This window comes from Crotalus tigris, unplaced genomic scaffold (assembly GCF_016545835.1).
Source record: "Crotalus tigris isolate CLP2741 ecotype Arizona unplaced genomic scaffold, ASM1654583v1 scf7180000024386.1433019, whole genome shotgun sequence".
In the NCBI taxonomy this organism is placed as follows: domain Eukaryota; kingdom Metazoa; phylum Chordata; class Lepidosauria; order Squamata; family Viperidae; genus Crotalus; species Crotalus tigris.
Window position 1 is genome coordinate 1,413,328 of NW_024100556.1, and position 18,279 is coordinate 1,431,606.

The 18,279-nt window shown below is 44.8% G+C and overlaps 1 protein-coding gene and 1 pseudogene across 2 annotated transcripts; one reads left to right on the forward strand and one right to left on the reverse strand.

Annotated features, from left to right (window-relative positions):
* Nucleotides 1-1,707: 1,707 nt before the first annotated feature.
* On the forward strand, nucleotides 1,708-6,660 carry LOC120301575 (annotated as a pseudogene).
* A 3,262-nt stretch (nucleotides 6,661-9,922) lies between these two features.
* LOC120301576 (zinc finger protein 493-like) lies at nucleotides 9,923-16,884 on the reverse strand. 2 transcript variants are annotated; one of them, XM_039328986.1, is made up of 5 exons: nucleotides 16,663-16,884; nucleotides 16,250-16,293; nucleotides 15,417-15,496; nucleotides 14,390-14,516; nucleotides 9,923-13,769 (listed from the first exon to the last, which is right to left on the reverse strand). In XM_039328986.1, the coding sequence occupies exons 3-5, from the start codon at nucleotides 15,486-15,488 to the stop codon at nucleotides 11,350-11,352; spliced, it is 2,619 nt and encodes an 872-aa protein (XP_039184920.1). In that variant the 5' UTR covers nucleotides 15,489-15,496; nucleotides 16,250-16,293; nucleotides 16,663-16,884; the 3' UTR covers nucleotides 9,923-11,349. The 2 variants fall into 2 exon arrangements, with proteins under 2 accessions (XP_039184920.1, XP_039184921.1); XM_039328987.1 differs by having other exon boundaries at nucleotides 14,390-14,533; nucleotides 16,663-16,883.
* Nucleotides 16,885-18,279: the final 1,395 nt, after the last annotated feature.

Consider the following 18,279-nt stretch of genomic DNA (forward strand, 5'->3'; position numbering starts at 1 on the left):
TCTAGAGGACTATCTGTATGCTTCTCCTCCTTCAAATGCAACATCTTCTGCTTCATGGGGAGCCCGTTTCCCTGACCTACTGGGAAATTTGAAGTCTGAAAAGTCTAGAGAAAAGTCTAGTCCAGTCTAGAGAAAAGGCCTGGGGGGGGGGCATGATAGCCAGTATTCCAGTATATGAGGGGCTGCCACAAAGAAGAGGGGGTTGATTTATTTTCCAAAGCACCAGAAAACTAGACAAGAAACAAGGGTGGGAAACTAATCAAAGAGAGAAGCAATCTGGAATTAGGGAGAATGTTCGTAACAGGGAGGACAATTAACCAGTGGAGCAGCTGGCCTTCAGAAATTATGGGCGCTCCATCACTGCAGATTTTAAAGAAGAGACTGGACAGCCACTTATCTGAAATGCTATAAGATCTGCTTGAGCAGAAGGCTGGAATAGAAAACCTCCAAGGTCCCTTCCAGTTCTGTTCTGATAAGAATCAGGTGATGAGGATGTTTTGAAAATTTATTTCTGCCTTCTAGGCTAGGGAGTGACTGTCGTTTTCCCCCTCTGCATTTTCCCCATGAACCTTAATTACATAAATATTACAAATTATATCAATACTGAAGCTCAATTGATCCATGACTTGAGTCTGCAGTCTCATTTCTGGGGGAAATATTGATGTATCTCCTGGGCTTTATGTATGGATAGCAAAAATAATCTGGGTCAAATTTGTCAGTCCAGGCAGGCTTTTATGGGATGTTTGGAGGATGGAAACGGATTAGTTGGGTCTTCAAGCTAAAAAAGATGAAGTTGCAGCCTTTCCTATTTCCATCCTGTCTCTCTTCTTCCCAGTGGACAAAATGGAGTCACTGTTGGTCACTGAGTCGTGTTGTTCTATTGGTGGAGCTGCAAGAGTCACTGGATTTCCAACTCAGGTAGGAAGGAAGAGATCAGCAGCTAATATGAGGGAGCAGTAGGAGACCTCTAGTTTCCTTTGGGGATGCAACATACGATACTGCTATTCCTGAGCAGGAAATTGGAAATGTAAATTCATGATCAGTCAACTAGGCCCATGTGTCAACATTTAAATTTTGGAAATGGAATTTCTTAGTGGTTATATCATTCTGGTTTCAAAAAATGCCACCTGGAAGGTCATGTTGTCTAACCCACGTAAAGCAGATAGGACACACAAATAGTTAGGTTAAACCTATTTAAGTATTATCTTGTTTTCGTATCATTGGGGAAAGCGATAAAAACAGGAGGAGCAGAAATCACTTTGTGTATCATCTGCATCTTGACGGCCAAAAGTGCCTTCCTTGTATTTTCATGAATGTTCACGACTGGGAACAAGGCTGATCCTTCAAAGAACCACAAAGACCTTTTGGTTACTGTGTCAGACGGAAATCCCACAGAATCTCTTGCAAATATCATGAAATGGTGGAGCCATTGGTAGATGGTGTGTCTAAGGCACACTCTGCCACTTGATCAAGGCGGGTTGATAACACAAGGTCCGCAGAGTCAGTCATGCCCTAATTGGCTGTCTGGGGTAGGCTGTGAATTCTGCCTATATTAGCATGTAATACATTGAGTCCGGCTAGGGAAATGTCCAATGAAGAATTTTCCCTTTGTGCTAGTTGGATTTGCGGATGAAAGGAGATCTCGCAAATTCTATCGAGTCTGCTCACAGGGATTCTTCCTTGTTCAGGGTCTTGTCCTTTGAGGAGATGGCTGTCCATTTCAGTACCGAAGAGTGGTTGCTGCTGGATCCCAGCCAGAAAGCCCTGCATCGAAAAGTCATGTTGCAAATGTTTGCGATGGTGGCCTCTTTAGGTAAGGGTTCCTCTGGAAGAAAATTAAGTCAGACCAAGGTATTACTAGACACTTTAGTGACAGCCTTACTGTGCTCATAGTCCTCTAAGTAGCACAATTTCATTGAGAAGAAAGAGATCAGTGGGGTGTCCAGTCATTCTGGCAAGGGTTGACATTTGGTCTTGTGGTCATCCTGGGATCTGTGTCATCACTGCAGAGCAGAAGATGTTGAGGGAGAGGATGTTTTTGCTTATTGCAGTTGTCCTAATCAGGAACAAATTTTGTCTTGCTCCATGCTGCAATGACATACGTTGTCTTATTGAATATAACTAAGATGCATCATATGTGAGACAATTTGTGTGCCACATCCGGATGTCAAGACCTGTTCTTGCTTTTAAATTTTTTGCCAAGAATCGATCCACACCAGAGAAAAACTCTATGAGTGCCTAGAGTGGGCAAAGACCTTCAGGAACAGTGAGTGTCTCAAATCCCATAAAAGGATGCAGAAATCCTTATAAATGTGTGGACCGTGGTAAAAGGTTCAGTGAGAAGAATTCCTTTACTTCCCATAGAAGGATTCATACTGGAAAAAAACTCTTTAAATGCATAGAGCATGGCAAGAGCTTCAGCACTAGTAGTTACCTGATATGCCATAGAAGGATCCATTCAGAGGAAAACCTGTATAAATGCATAGAGTGTGGAAAAAGCTTCTGGACAAACATTTCTTTTACTAAGCAGAAATTGATCCATGCGGGAGAGAAACCCTTTAAATGCATAGAGTGTGGGAAGAGCTTTAGGCAAAGTGGTGTCCTTGCTTCCCATAAAAGGATCCATACAGGAGAGAAACGGTATAAATGCATGGAGTGTGGAAAGAGTTTCCGTGTAAAGTGTTCTCTTACATAAACGGATCCAAACAGGAGAAAAACCCTTTAAATGCATACATTGTGGGAAGAGCTTCAGCAGTAGTAGTTACATGAGATGCCATAGAAAAATCCATTCAGGTGGAAAACCATATAAATGAGTAGACTGTGGAAAAACCTTCAGGATTAACACTTCTTTTACTAAGCATAAAGTGATCCATACGGGAGAGAAACCTTATAAATGCCTAGAGTGCGGGAAGAACTTCAGGCAAAGTGGTGACCTTGCTTCCCATAAAAGGATTCATATGGGAGAGAAATCCTATAAGTGTATTGAGTGTGTCAAGAGCTACAGAAATAGTGATCAACTGACCTCCCACAAAAGGATCCATTCAGGTGAAAAACCTTATAAATGCACAGAGTGTGGAAAGACTTTTCCTGACAGTGGCTATCTGACTTACCATAAAAGGACCCACACAGGAGAAAACTGTATAAATGCCTGGAATGTGGAAAGAGCGTCAGTGAGAACCGTGCACTTACTTCCCATAACAGGATCCACATGGGAGAGAAATTGTATGTATGCAATGAATGTGGGAAGAGTTTGAGTTCAAGCAGCTTCCTTACTTACCACATTAGTTCCCACACACGGAAGAAATTCCATCAGAGCACAGAATGTGGGAAGAGCTTCAGATTACAAAAACACCTTAGTTCCCATAAGAGGATCCACACAGGAGAGAAATGTTTGCAATGCGGAAGGATTTTTGGTGAAAACAGTATACTTCTCAAAAAAGAATCCAGAGGGTGGAAAATTAAGAAATCAACTTATTTCCTGTATTAATATGATCCACATCATGGATGCATACAGGACGGGAGGGATATCAAACCATCTATAGATATGGGACTGTAAAAAGAATAACATCTGTGAGAAATTGTGGAGAACAGTCTTCCTTTCAGGCCATTGCTGTAGAAGCAGCTGAATAAATGTATTTGGATTTTGGATAGGTCCCAGAATAGAGTTCTTAATTCCAGAGGTATTATCTAGTGAGAGGTAAGGTCCCGCTCAAGAAAATCTGTTAAACAATTGCCCCTCTCATTACTCCAAAACTTCTGCTTGGTCAAGCTGCTTTATTGAGGCAGAAGCAACATCTAAAGTGAGTCTGGGATCAGCCTCCACGTTTTGTGAAGAGCTGGTGTATGCAAGCAAAGCAATGGGAAATGTATGTGCGTATATTCATTTTAGCTCTAATTGTGTTGAAAATACTGGCCATTAATCATGTAGCAAGGAATTTTAAGCTTTTTTTTCATATACTGTATACGTACAAGTTTGGTTTACAAGTAAAAATGTCTCCCAAATGTTTATATGTACAGTTCAGTCTGGTGCCAAATTGCATTAACCCGTCTGAAAAGGACTTTATAAATGGTTTTATTGCTCCAACAGTGTACCATATGAACAATGTTTTTTTTTTTTTAAAGGATTTTTTAAAATTTAAATTGCTTGATTCGCTGAACAATGGTGACTCCATTTCATCCACTGGGAAGGAGAGAGACAGGATGGAAACAGGAAAGGCTGCAACTTCATCTTTTCTAGTTTGAAGACCCAACTGAAGATTTCTTCCTGTCTTGCTCAGGAAACCTCCATTGGCCTCTTCTATACTCTGCTTTTGGTGGCCTTTCATAGGCTCCATGATGAGAGCCAAAAAGAAATGGAGAAGACCAAACCCCACCACACAGTGAAGAACAAACCTCAATTGGATTGTTCTCCTATCCTTTTAGAACATTTCTCCGAAATGGTGTAGGGTTTCCTGCCTGAGCAAGGGATTGGACCCAATTACCTTCAAGGTCCCTTCCAACTTTATCATCATCATTATCATCATCACATGGAAGTACACTCTTGGCAACCAAAGCATTCGCTCAATCATTGCAAATTCCGCCCCTCATTCCTGGCAGCTTGAAACCATCATGGAAGAGCAATTTGTGAAATTCTAGCAATCCAGGAACATACCTGCAAGGACAGGCGGTGTTAGAAATGGTCCAGCAGGGATCTGTGTAGGAATTTAGTCAAAATTATCTCTTAAGGCCAAAATACAGGTTGCTCTCTTCTGCCTCATTGAGAACAAAAATCTCTCATCATGGAGGGAATTCCTTTGGGCACCTTAAGTCTTCTAGCTTGAAGAGGGAGTTATTACTTTTTTTATTGGGTCACCTTCTACTAAATCCAGTGAAAAAGACACGAGAAGACACAGAGAATTAAGGATAACGACAATGTTTCCAGAAAATCTTCAGTCCAGCACAATGGTCTTCCCTCATGTAATGAGATCCCCTGACATTGGCTTTTATCCTTGGGGATCCCTCTCAGAGTTCAGGAGAAAGATTTGTGGGATCCACCCAATTAGTCCCCATTCCTGGAAGGACCTCAGAACGTGAAATAGAAGCAAAGGAGAGGGCTGAAGAGGACGAGACATGAGAGGATCTAGATTTTATGTTCTTTCCACAAAGTGGCCAAACCCTCCTGTCCATCGGTGGGGATGGATGGAGGCCAATGGGAGAATTGCTCCAAATGAGATACTCTTTGGAAGAATGCAAGGGCAATTTCTTTAATGAGGCTCTTTAAATGATCTACTTGCATTATCAATCACCCAAAACTCTTATCAGGAAGGCATTTAAGAATTCAAGCACGCAAAGATCCCTTCACATTTCCCAAAAGAAGCATCTCTCACCTGGGGCCCTTTCTGAGCAGAGGGTCGGACTAGAAGAACTTCAAGGTCCCTTTCATTCTATTCCTGCTTCTTTTCCTCTGCCACGCTCACCAGGAATCTCTCAGCCACTGGCACCGCCTGGCAACTGGTCTCCGCTGGCTCTCCGAAGATCCTTCCCGTCTTGGAAGCTGAATCTGAAGGAGACGTGAGCAAGTGGTCCCTTTAGGCTTCCTCTCCCCTCCCCCCCAACTTTCTCCCCTCCCCCGTTGTTAGATCTTCTACATGCACAGCCCAGAGCAGTTATGGGGTGGATTCCCCGCTCCCTCCAAGTCTCGGGATTCGGAGTCTGTTTCTCCCTCCCTGGGGAAGATCTGAGTCACTAGACCTCCCCCCTTGCCCTCCCCCCTGCCCCCAGATTCCCAGGGAGGAACTCACAGGCGGCAGTCTCCGGACCACGCAGAAGGAATCGAGCGCGGAGAGGATAGGGATTCCGTCCTTTGGGGAGCCAATCGATTCTCTGTCCCCCCTTCTTTCCGCGCTCTCTTCCTCTCCATTTCTCTTTCCCTCCCTCTCGGTCTCTCTCTCTTTCCCTTTCGCTCCCTCCCTCCCTCCGTCTGTCTGTGTGTCTCGCTAGGCCTCTGTCTCCCTCTTGCTTTTCCTCTCCCTTTCTTGCTTCCTCTCTCTGTAACTCTCTCTCTCTCTCTCTCTCTCTCTCTCTCTCTCTCTCTCTCTCTCTCTCTCCCTCTCCCACTAGCTTTCTCTCTTGGTCTCTCCCTCTTCCTCTCACTTTTTTTCACTTTCTTTCTCTTTCCCTCTCTCCCTCCCTTCTGTCTGTCTGTCTCTCTTTCTCTGCCTCTCTTTCCCACTTGTTCTCTCTCTCCCTCTCTCTTTCTCTCCCTCCCTAACTCTCTCCCATTCTCTTTCCCTCCCTCTCCCCCCCCCTCTCTCTCACACAAACACACACACAACCTCTGGCAGAACGTGACATCTTGTGGTGCTTTTGATATATTTTGAGAGCTTGATGCCTGCTGATGTTTCCCTCTTTTGTAACCACATCCTCATAAAACTGTGATCAGAGTTGTCAGGACCACATCCTTTTCGTCTTCTCCTCCTTCACCTTCCAGACCAGATGAAGAAGCCAGGAGCAGCAATCCCTATTTCCATCCAAACATCCCATAAAAGCCTGCCTGAAGTGACAGATTTCACCCAGATCATTTTTTATACCTATCCATATAAAAATCCCAGGCGATACATCAATATTTCCCTAAGAAATGAGAATGCAGACTCAAATCATGAATCAATCCAGCTTCAGTAATTATATAATTTGTAATAATTTTGTAATTAAGGAGGGGGAAAGGACAGCCACTACCTACAAGATAGAAATAATATAAGAATCAGAATCACTCACAGTTCCAAGGTCCCCTTCAGCTTTGGCTGCACATAATGAGGGTAAGACTCCCCCACCCCAGTCCCAGTTCCTCAGTTTCTGCTTCAAAGGACTTCTGGGTTTTTTTTTCCTTTGAAGACGTTTTGCTTCTCATCCAAGAAGCTTCTTCATCTCTGACTATTCCCCACCATCCAGTCAGAGCTGAATAAGCTTTTCTTCAAAGAAAGTCCAGTTGCCTCCTGAAAAAAAGCACTTCTGGGGCTCCAAAAGCTTTCTCCGACAGGGAGAAATCAAGAGACATTCTGCCCGGAGACAGATGACTCAACAGAAGGGAGGATTCTCATTGGCGCAACCTATTCCTGGCAAGCCAACTCCAAAGTCCCCCTGTTGCTGCTGGTGGGTCAGCTGGCGAGAATCCCTCGAAGGGAAGGGGGGGAGAAGGAGAACTCCCCCCAAGAAGGGGGGTTGGGCCCCCAGGAGAGGCGTTGGAGGAAAGGTTGCAGGACAAGGGGAGCAGGACTTTGCAAGGCTCCTCCCCTCCCCCCTCCCTTGTGACCATGCCCCGCCCAGTGCGATTCCCTCAGACAGCGAGGTGGGAAAAGGCGGGAAAGACCGTTGAGAGAAAGAGAGACATGATTCTGAAGCAAGACCCGCCATCGGACTTCTTCGTGGCTCCTCGGAGATGGCCTCGACTTCTTTTTCTTGGTCAGACTCTGGATGAGGCCTCCTTCGGGGCCCCTCTTCTCCCTCAGGGCCCCCCTCCAGAATCCTTTTCCAGCCCCCTCGAGACTCTTGGGGGCCCCATTATGTCTAAAGGCGTTGAAGTGTCTCGGATTCAGGCAGCCCAACTGAAAAAGGAGCAGGGCCACACTTGGGGAGGGCAGCCGGGGGGGGGGGGAGAAAGGGACTGCGAGCCCTCTACCAGAGAGACATTGGGGAAAAGGCTGAAGGGTGAGGGAGGGGCAGGAGGTTGCAAGACCCCTCTCCTTCTGACCACCACCCTCCCAGTGAAGCAGGAAAAGGCAGTCCTTGTGTAGTGGGAGGAACCTCTTTGCTGGCTGGGGGGAGGGGAAAGAGGTCCCCCTAGGGAAGCACCACTATTGGGGGTCTTTGTGGCTCCCAAGGACACACCTGACTCCTTTCTCTCAGTCTGACTCTGAATTAGGCCTCCCTCTCTTTTCCCTCAGGGCCCCCCTCCAGTCTGCCTCAAGAGCTCTTTTCTACCCCCTCAAATGTCTGGGGGGGCATCGCATCCAAACACTTTAAGGTGTCCCTGATTTAAGCAGGCCAGATTAAAAAACCCCAATCAAAAAGAACTACCACAATTTTCACCTACTTAATTCAGCAGTTGTCTGATGGGAAACCTCCCCCCCCCCCCCCCGTGAATCCCTTGGGGCCACCCCATGGCTGAGGCGGAATGACTGGGAGAATCCCCAGATCCCGGGAGATGATCCCATTCAAGGCCTTGGCTTCCATTTGCCCCTCAAAACCCTTCAAAAAAATAATAATGGTATCTCTTACAGGTCTTCAAAGAGAAGGTGGAATTGCTGGCTGGAGAATAAGAAATGCTTTTATTTGATTTATTAAATTTATATATTATTTAATTGTATAGAATGGGAAAATAAATGTCTTCTCACTTAATACTCATACACACTCTTGAAACACAAATCCTTGCCTACCACTCAAAAGCCAAATGTCCATTCAGACTAGAAAACAGCAAAAGGATTTCAGTTCTCTAATTCCCATTTAGGTCCTTCGACGTAAAGGAAGAAGATATTGTTGACTGAAGTACTATCAATGCTGCATGGATTATCTCCACAGATGTAAAACTGTACAATTAGGAAAATTCTAAAAAATGCCAAGATTTTAGAATGTGGAATGTTCCCACATTTTATAGACTACAATTTCTTTTCATAGAGAAATCTACCTTGCTAATGCTTTTGTCATTCCATGGTTTTCTACGCATCATTGTGCAATGTGAAACTAAATCAAATCTGAATTCATTCCACCTCCTTCTACCACTTTATAACTTTTTATTACACACACACACCCTCCCCCCATAGGTTCTATGTATTCATCTGTTTTCTTCGTTTAGCTTTTTTGTTCAATGTGTATTAAGTAGGGCATGATTTACAATGTGCCACAATTGTTTCCAATAATTTATTAGCCTTTCAAAATTAGAAACCTTGTTAATAATCAGGAAATATTTAAAAAAACATTGCTCATATAGTACACTGTTGGATCAATAAAGCCATTTATAAAGTCCCTTTCAGCTGGGTTAATGCAATTTTGAACCAGAGTAGACCGTACATATAAACGTTTGGGAGACATTTTCACTTGTAAACCAAACTTGTACCCATACGTATATGAAGAAAAAAGCTTAATACCTTGCTACTGTCATGGTTCCAACAAAGAGGAATAAAGCAGAGCAATTTCCTCAAAAAACATGTTTATTGTTACAGACTATAAAGAGTCAAAAGTGAAACCAACAGTAAAGTTCCCTCCAAAAAGTTACATTATTACAAAGTTAAAGTTCCCACCCCAGTATTATGCAATCAACTACATTTCCCAATAGAATAGTTTGGTGGGCTTTCTTATACTACGCCTAATCCCCAATTGCGGGAGCAATAGATGACCTTGATTCCCATGGGACATCTGATTGTTTTGACTAGCAAAACACCTGGACAAGTCCCCCTTCCTGTTTCATGTGGCAACTTCAAATGAGGGGGGAAATGGCTGCAGCTAGGCTCATTTGTGAATTTGACAACTATATGTTTAAAGAAAGCCAGTATTTTTAACCCAATTGGAACAAAAATGAACACACAGAGACACACTTTCCCTTTTTTCGCTTGCATACACTAGATCAGCGGTTCTCAACGTGTGGGTTGCGACCCCATTTGCGGTCGAACGACCATTTTATGGGGATTGCCAAACAGCGCAGTCCGCCATTTCCCCCCCTTTTCCTTAGCTGTGCTACTCCCTTTTATTCTATTGGCTTTTGAAGGCCAATAGAATAGAGTCTCTTGAATAGAGTCTAATTCTATTGGCTTTGAAAAGCCAATAGGAATTGTCCAGGCTGTCTCTGCCCTGCTGAGCCCGCCAAAAGTCCCATTCTGCAAACGGTACTGCAAGTTGTCTACAGCGAAGGTGAGCTGTCTGGAAGTTTCCACCCCTCCCTGCTGAGCAACTACTAAAAATGTAAGTAAAAGAGGGCCAGGGGTGGGAGGCCGGCAGGCGCAGGGAGGGTTGCTGGCGCGCATGGGGCCCGGCGGGTGCCTTACCTCCCTTTGGCTGGGCCAGCTGGTGGCCCAGCCGATGATCGCCCTGCCCCATCGCTGCTCCTTGCCAGCTACGCCTCGGCCGGCGCAGGGGGCGGCACCACGCATGTGCGGTGCTCCCGGGCAGGGAAAGTCCTTGACTTACAACCGGTTGGGTAGTCCTCAACTTACGACCGGTTGGGTAGTCCTCGATGTACGGCCGGTTGGGGGTCGTGGCATTAAAAAGGTTGAGAACCACTGCACTACATCTTTACAATGCCGGGAGGTTGATCTCAGACTCACTTCAGATTGCTTCTGCCTAAATAAAGCAGCTTGACCAAGTAGAGGTTTTGGAGTAATGAGAGGGGCAATTGTTTAACAGGTTTTCTTGAGAAAATTAATCAAATGGGTAATACCTCTGAAATTAAGAAATCTATCCTGGCAGCTTTCCAAAATCCAAATACATTTATTCACTGCTCCTATGGCAATTCTCTGAAAGAAGGAAGAGTGTTCTCCACATTTTTACACAAATGTTATTCTTTTTACACTCCATATTTTTAGATGGTTTCACGTCATAGTGGATCCTTTTATGCAAATTAAGGACACTTCAGTCCCTAAAGCAGAGTTCAGAGGGGAAAAGGATGGTTTTGTGGGGGGATGAACATTGGGTGTACATGCACAAAAACACCCACTGCTTTTCTGGGTACAGTTTTGAGTGCCCGAGATGACATTCTTGAAAGTGGGGTACCAAATGCCTGCGATGCTTGTGGTGACACTTGTGCGACTGGTGCGGCAAACACCTGCGAAGCTTGTGACAAGGCTTGTGTGAGTGTGGCCACAAACGCCGACTTTCAAAATGCTCACGTGAGTGGGGTTATGGGCGCACACTCACACACACATACACAATGGCCAGCCATCAGGTAGACCTGTGGCCAATAGGCCATGACCAACAGTCGGAAACAGCCCACAGATTAGGATCCCTTGCTCTAAAGCAGGGGTAGGCAACCTTGGCTCTTTTATGACTCGTGGACTTCAACTCCCAGAATCCCTTTCCCCTCAGTGTGGCTGGCTCAGGAATTCTGGGAGTTGAAGTCCCCGAGTCATAAAAGAGCAAGATTGCCTAGCCCTGATCTAAAGGGATCTCTCTCATCCTGTATGTATCCCTGATATAAAAATAATAATTTGATTGCTTTACACAGGCTATTTTTCCGCCCTCTATGGATTCTTTCTTGAGAAGCATCCTGTTTTCACCAAAACTCCTTCCGCATTGCAAACATTTCTATTTTTCCCCTGTATGGATTCTGTTATGGGAAGTAAGGGTGCAGCTATCACAAAAGCTCCTTCCACATTCCATACATTTCTATTTCCCTGCTTTGTGGATCCTCTTATGGGAAGTAAGGTGTCTTTTTAATCTGAAGCTCTTCCCACACTCTGTGCACAGATGCAATTTCTTCCGTGTGTGGGAACTAATGTGGTAAGTAAGGGAGCTGCTTGAACTCAAACTCTTCCCACATTCATTGCATACATACAACTTCTCTCCCGTGTGGATCCTGTTATGGGAAATAAGGACACGGTTATCACAGAAGCTCTTTCCACATTCCAGGCATTTATAGGGTTTCTCACCAGTGTGGGTCCTTTTATGGTAAGTCAGATAACCACTGCCAGCAAAGGTCTTTCCACAGTCTGTGCATTTATAAGGTTTTTCCCCTGTGTGGATCCTATTATGGAAACTAAGTTGACTGCTTTGGGTGAAGCTCTTTCCACACTCTAGACATTTATAGGGTTTCTCTCCTGTGTGAATCCTTTCATGAGAAGTAAGAGAACTCTTTATAGAGAACCTCTTTCCACACTCCAGGCATGTATAGGGTTTCTCTCCTGTGTGGATTCTTTTATGGCAGGTCAGGTAACTGCTGTTTCTGAAGCTCTTTCCACACTCCATGCATTTATACGGTTTTTCTCCTGTGTGGATCCGTTTATGGGAAGCAAGGGCACAGCTTTGCGTGAAGCCCTTCCCACATTCTATGCATTTAAAGGGTTTTTCTCCTGTGTGGACCCGTAAATGAGAAGTAAGAGAACTCTTTACACTGAAGCTCTTCCCACATTCCAGGCATTTATAGGGTTTCTCTCCTGTATGGATCCGTTTATGGGAAGCAAGGGAACTGCATGTCCTGAAGGGTTTTCCACACTCCGTGCATTTATAAGGTTTTTGGCCTGAATGGATCCTTTTGTGGGAGGTCAGTTGATTACTAGTTCTGTAGCTCTCTCCACACTCAATACACTTATAGGGTTTCTCTCCCGTATGAATACTTTTATGGGAAGCAAGACCACTGCTTTGGCTAAAGCTCTTTCCACACTCTATGCATTTATAGGGTTTTTCTCCCGTATGGATCCTGCTATGGGAAGTAAAGGAACTCTTCACACTGAACCTTTTATCACAGTCCACACATTTATAAGGTTTTTCCCCTGTATGGATCCTTTTGTGGGATTTCAGGCAATTTCTGGTCCTGAACCTCTTTCTACACTTCATGCATTTGTAAGGTTTCTCTCCAGTGTGGATCATTTCATGATAAGTAAGAGAAGTCTTTATAGTGAAGCTCTTTCCACACTCCATGCATTTATAGGGTTTCTCTCCCGTGTGGATCCGTTTATGGAGGTTCAGGTGACTGCTGTTTTTGTAACTCTTTCCACACTCGATGCATTTAAAGGGTTTTTCTCCTGTGTGGACCCGTAAATGAGAAGTAAGAGAACTCTTTATACTGAAGCTCTTCCCACATTCCAGGCATTTATAGGGTTTTTCTCCTGTGTGGACCCGTTTATGACAAGTAAGAGAACTCTTTTCACGGAAGCTCTTTTCACACACAAGGCATTTATAGGGTTTCTCTCCTGTATGGATCCTTGTATGGGAAGCAAGGACACCACTTTGGATAAAGCTCTTCCCACACTCCATGCATTTAAAGGGTTTCTCTCCCGTATGGATCAATTTATGTGTAGTAAAAGCAGTATTCGTCCTGAAGGTTTTTCCACAGTCTACACATTTATAGGGTTTTTCCCCTGAATGGATCCTTCTATGGCATATCAGGTAACTACTAGTACTGAAGCTCTTCGCACACTGTAGGCATTTAAATGGTTTTTCTCCAGTATGGATCCTTCTATGGGAAGTAAAGGAACTCTTCACATTGAACCTTTTACCACAGTCCACACATTTATAAGGTTTTCTGCCTGTATGCATCCTTTTGTGGGATTTGAGACACTCCTTGTTCCTGAACCTCTTTGCACACTCTAGGCATTCATAGGGTTTTTCTCTGGTGTGGATTTCTTTATGAGAAGTAAAGGAACTGTTTGAATGGAATCTTTTCCCACAGATCGTGCACTTATAGGGCTTTCCCCCTGACTGTATTCTTTTATGGGAAGTTAGATTACCTCTCCATCCAAAGCTTTTTCCCCAGTCCACACCTCTGTAGGGCTTCTCCGTTGCCTGGGTCTTTTTATGGGGAGTAAGTTTATTACTGCTGAAGGTCTTTCCAGTTTTGTAGTGGTTACTAAAATTGGGGTTTGCGTTGAATCTTTTTCTACTTTGATATTTCCCCGTATTTTCTTTGGAGTCACCTTTGGTCAGCAAGCAATCGATTTCCACACATTCAAGAATAGATTTTTCTCTCTTCTTTTCATGTTTCCTCCTCTCCCGTTGATTTGTAGGTGTCTCTTCAGGTATTTCAGTTTGGATGATTTGCAACGGCATTAAATTTGGCTCTTGGTTATTTTCCTTCTGCGCATCTAATGCTTGAGTGGGAAGAAAAATAAATTAGAATAATACACAACGTACAGTTTGCAGTCCCAGTGCATAGATTTATCTATTACTGGGAATCTGCGGAGAAAGAAACGGGGGAAAGGACAGCATGAATATTAGTTATTAACTTAAAAGACTACCGTGACTGCTGACCTAACCCTCATTCTTGGCAGTTAAAAATTTAAAGCAAGAACAGGTCGTGACATCAGGACATGGCACACATATTGTCTCACATATGATGCACCTAAGTTACAGTCAATAAGAAAAGATATGTCACTGCAACATGAAGCAAGACAAAATTTGTTCCCGATTAGGACAACTGCAATAGGCAAAAACATCCTCTCCCAATAGCTCTGCAGTGATGACACAGGGCCCAGAATGACCACAAGACCAAATGTCAACCCTTGCCAGAATGACTGATCACCCCACTGATCTCTTTCTTCTCAATGAAATCGTGCTACTTAGAAGACCATGAAAGCAGTCTGGAATTAACGTAAGAGGACAAAAGAAGAGATGAAATCATTTTTAACAAGATACATATAGATGTAAGTTGTGACTAAAATGTCTAGTGACCCCTTGGTCTGACATAATTTTCCTCCAGAGGAACGCTTACCTAAAGAGGCCACCATCCCAGACATTTCCAACATGACTTCTCGATGCAGGGCTTTCTCACTGGGATCCAGCAGCGACCACTCTTCGCCACTGAAATGGACGACCACCTCCTCAAAGGACACAGGACCCTGAACAAAGAAGAATCCTGTAGAGATGGGGGCCAGGTAGAGGTCGTGAGCAGCAAACTGCCCCTCCAAAGCCTGCATGCCTCTTCTCTCTACACGATCTCATCCCTACACATCACCATGGCGATGTGGGAAACTACAGCAGGCTGGTACAATGACCTCACCTGCCGGATATCAGCTAGTTTACACCAACAGGATGTTGCAGCAAACTGCTCCTTGTTTTGGGCCTCCTGGCTTTCTATTCTTAAGGATTGGTAAGGAGTTTAACCAATGAGCCGAGGTGCCGCAGTAGTTAGAGTGCAGTACTGCAGGCCACTTTAGCTGACTGTGTTCAGCAGGTCAGCGGTTCAAATCTCACCGGCTCAAGGTTGACTCAGCCTTCCATCCTTCCGGGGTAGGTAAAATGAGGACCCAGATTGTTGGGGGCAATGTAAATATATATATACATTGCTTACTGGTGTACAACGCTTAGAGAGTGCTTGCACTTAAAGTGGTATATAAGTCTCATAAATAAATAAATAAATAAATAAATAAATAAATAAAATGCTATTGTTACGCTATTGCCATGTTAAACTTTGGCTGCTTGGAAAACAGATAATACTTAAGTAAAGCAGACTTAGCCTAATTATTCGTGCCTCCTGTCTGCTTTTCTTGATGATAGACAACATGACCTGCCAGGTGGCATTTTGTGAAACCAGAATGATATAACTACTAAGGAATTCCATACATTTTTAAATCTTAAATGTTGAGAGGTAGGCTTGGTTTGATTGATCATGAATTTAGATTTCTAATTTTCTTGTTGTGTTTTGCTTAGGAATAGCAATATCATATGTTGAGTCCCCAAAGGAAACTAGAGGTTCCCTACTGCTCCCCCATATTAGTTGCTGATCTCTTCCTTCCTACCTGAGTTGAGAATCCTGCTGCTCTTTCAGCTCCACTAATAGACGGAGATGATTCAGTTAATGGCAACTCCATTTCGTTCACTAGGAAGGAGAGAGACAGGATGGAAACAGGAAAGGCTGCAACTTCATCTTTTCTAGCTTGAAGACCTGCCCAGGAAACCTCCATTGGGCTCTTCTACACTCTCCTTTTGGTGGCCTTTCATAGGCACCATCATGGGAGCCAAGAAGAAAAAGAGAAGACCAAACCCCACCACATACTGAAGAACAAACCTCAATTGGATTGTTCTCCTGACCTTCTGGAACAACATATGGAAGTACATTCTTGGCAACCAAAGCATTTCCTCAATCACTATAAATTCTCTCCCTCCCTCCAATTCCCTGCGGCTTAAAACCATCATGGAAGAGCAATTTGTGAAATTCTAGCAACCCAGGAACATGCCTGCAAGGACAGCTGGAGTTGGAAATGGTCCAGCAGGGATCTGTGTAGGAATTGAGTTGAAATTATCTCTTGAGGAAGGCCAAAAAACAGGTTTGCTGTCTTCCGCATCATTGAGAACAAAGAGAAATCTTTCATGATGGAGGAGCCAGACTACAACTCAAGGTGGTCCCTAGAAAAGTGGGTCTTCTGCAAAAGGGAAACCATAGAGTGGATCTTAAGGATGGAAATTCCTTTGTGCGCCTTAAGTCTTCTAGCTTGAAGAGGGAGTTATTGCTTTTTTTATTGGGTCACCTTCTACTAAATCCAATGGCCAAGACATGAGAAGACACAGAGAATTAACAATAACTAGAATCTTTCCAGAAAATCTCCAATCCAGTGGAACGATCTTCCCTTACCTAGTGAGGTTTCCTGATGTTGACTTTTCTCCTTGGGGATCCCTCTGAAAGACAGATCATGAGAAAGATTTGTGGGATCCACCCAATTAGTCCCCATTCCTGGAAGGACCTCAGAACGTGAAATAGAAGCAATGGAGAGGGCTGAAGATACAGGACATGAGAGGATCTGGATTTTATGTTCTTTCCACAAGGTGGCCAAACCCTCCTGTCCATCGGTGGGGATGGATGGAGGCCCATGGGAGAATTGCTCCAAATGAGATACTCTTTGGAAGAATGCAAGGACAATTTCTTTAATGAGGCTCTTTAAATGATCTACTTGCATTATCAATCACCCAAAACTCTTATCAGGAAGGTATTTAAGAATTCAAGCATGCAAAGTTCCCTTCATATTTCCCAAAAGAAGCATCTCTCACCTGGGGCACTTCCTGAGTAGGGGGTCGGACTAGAAGACCTCCAAGGTCCCTTTCATTCTATTCCTGCTTCTCCTCTGCCACGCTCACCAGGAATCTCTCAGCCACTGGCACCGCCCGGCAACTGGTCTCCGCTGGCTCTCCGAAGACCCTTCCCGTCTTGGAAGCTGAATCTGAAGGAGACTTGAGCAAGTGGTCCCTTTAGGCTCCCTCTCCCCCCCCCCCCAACTCTCTTCCCCTCCTCCGTTGTTAGATCTTCTGCATGCACAGCCCGGAGCAGTTAACGGGTGGATTCCCCGCTCCCTCCAAGCCTCGGGATTCGGAGTCTGTTTCTCCTTCCCTGGGAAGGATCTGAGTCGCGGAACCCCCCCTTGCCCACCCCCCTCCCCCAAATTCCCGAGGAACTCAGAGGCGGCAGTCTCCCGACCATGCAGACAGAGTCGAGCATGCGCTGTGGCATACAGTCAGTCTGCAGTCCAGCGAGCGCCCCCTGCCGGGAGCTGCGGTGATATCACGGCTGTGGAGGAACTTGGAGGCTATCCAGCCCAACCCTCTGATCGGCGCCGGATCTGCCCTGGAGGACGAGCTCTGCCATTTAGCTTCTGGTAAATGCCACGGGGAGGTAACAGGCCTCCCCTTGCCCTTGCGCTAATGCCGATTTGCAGAAAGTCACCCGGAGGGGATGCCGGTTCTGTCCTTTTGGGAGCCGATCGATTCTCTATCCCACTCGCTCTCCCTGCCGCACTGTCTTCCTCTACTTTTCTCCCTTTCTTTCCCACTTCGTCTTCCTCCGCCTCTCTCTCTCTCTCCTTCTGTCTCTCCCTCTCTTGCTCTTTCTGTTCCTCTCCCGTTCTCTCCCTTCATCTCCCCCCTCTCTGTGTGACTATGTTTGTGTGTGTGTGTGTTTCTGTCTGTCTGTCAGTCTCTCTCTCTCTCTCTCTCTCTCTCGCACTCACTCACTCACACACACACAAACAAGCAAACAAACGTTCTGGCAGAACTTGACACCTGGTGCTGCTTTTGGTATATTTTGAGAGCTTGACACCTGCTGATATTTCCCCAAAAAATGGGAATGCAGACTCAGTCATGGATCAATCGAGTTTCAGTATTTATATAATTTGTAATAATTATGTAATTAAGGGGCGTAAGAAAAATGCGGAGGGGAAAAGGGCAGCCACTGCCTAGAAGATAGAAATAATATAAGAATCAGAATCACTGCAGTTCCAAGGTCCCCTCCAGTTGTGGCTGCACATAATGTGGGTAAGACAAAATGGTGCGTCCCGGTTTCTCAGCTTCTGCTCCAAAGAAACTATGGAGTCTCCCAGTCATCCAGCTATGGTTGACCCAAAGGTGCTTTTCCAGGAGGCAACTGGCCTTTCTACTTCTTTTTTCCTTTGAAGACGTTTCTCATCCAAGAAGCTTCTTCAGCTCTGACTACTCCCCACCATCCAGTGAGAGCTGAAGGTTTTCAAGGAAAGTCCAATTGCCTTCTGAAAAAAAGGGCCTTTGGGGGCTCCAAAGGCTTTCTCCAATAAGGAGAAATGACGAGACATTCTACCCAGAGACTGATGACTCAAGAGAAGGGAGGATTCCCATTGGCGCAACTTATTCCTGGTAGGC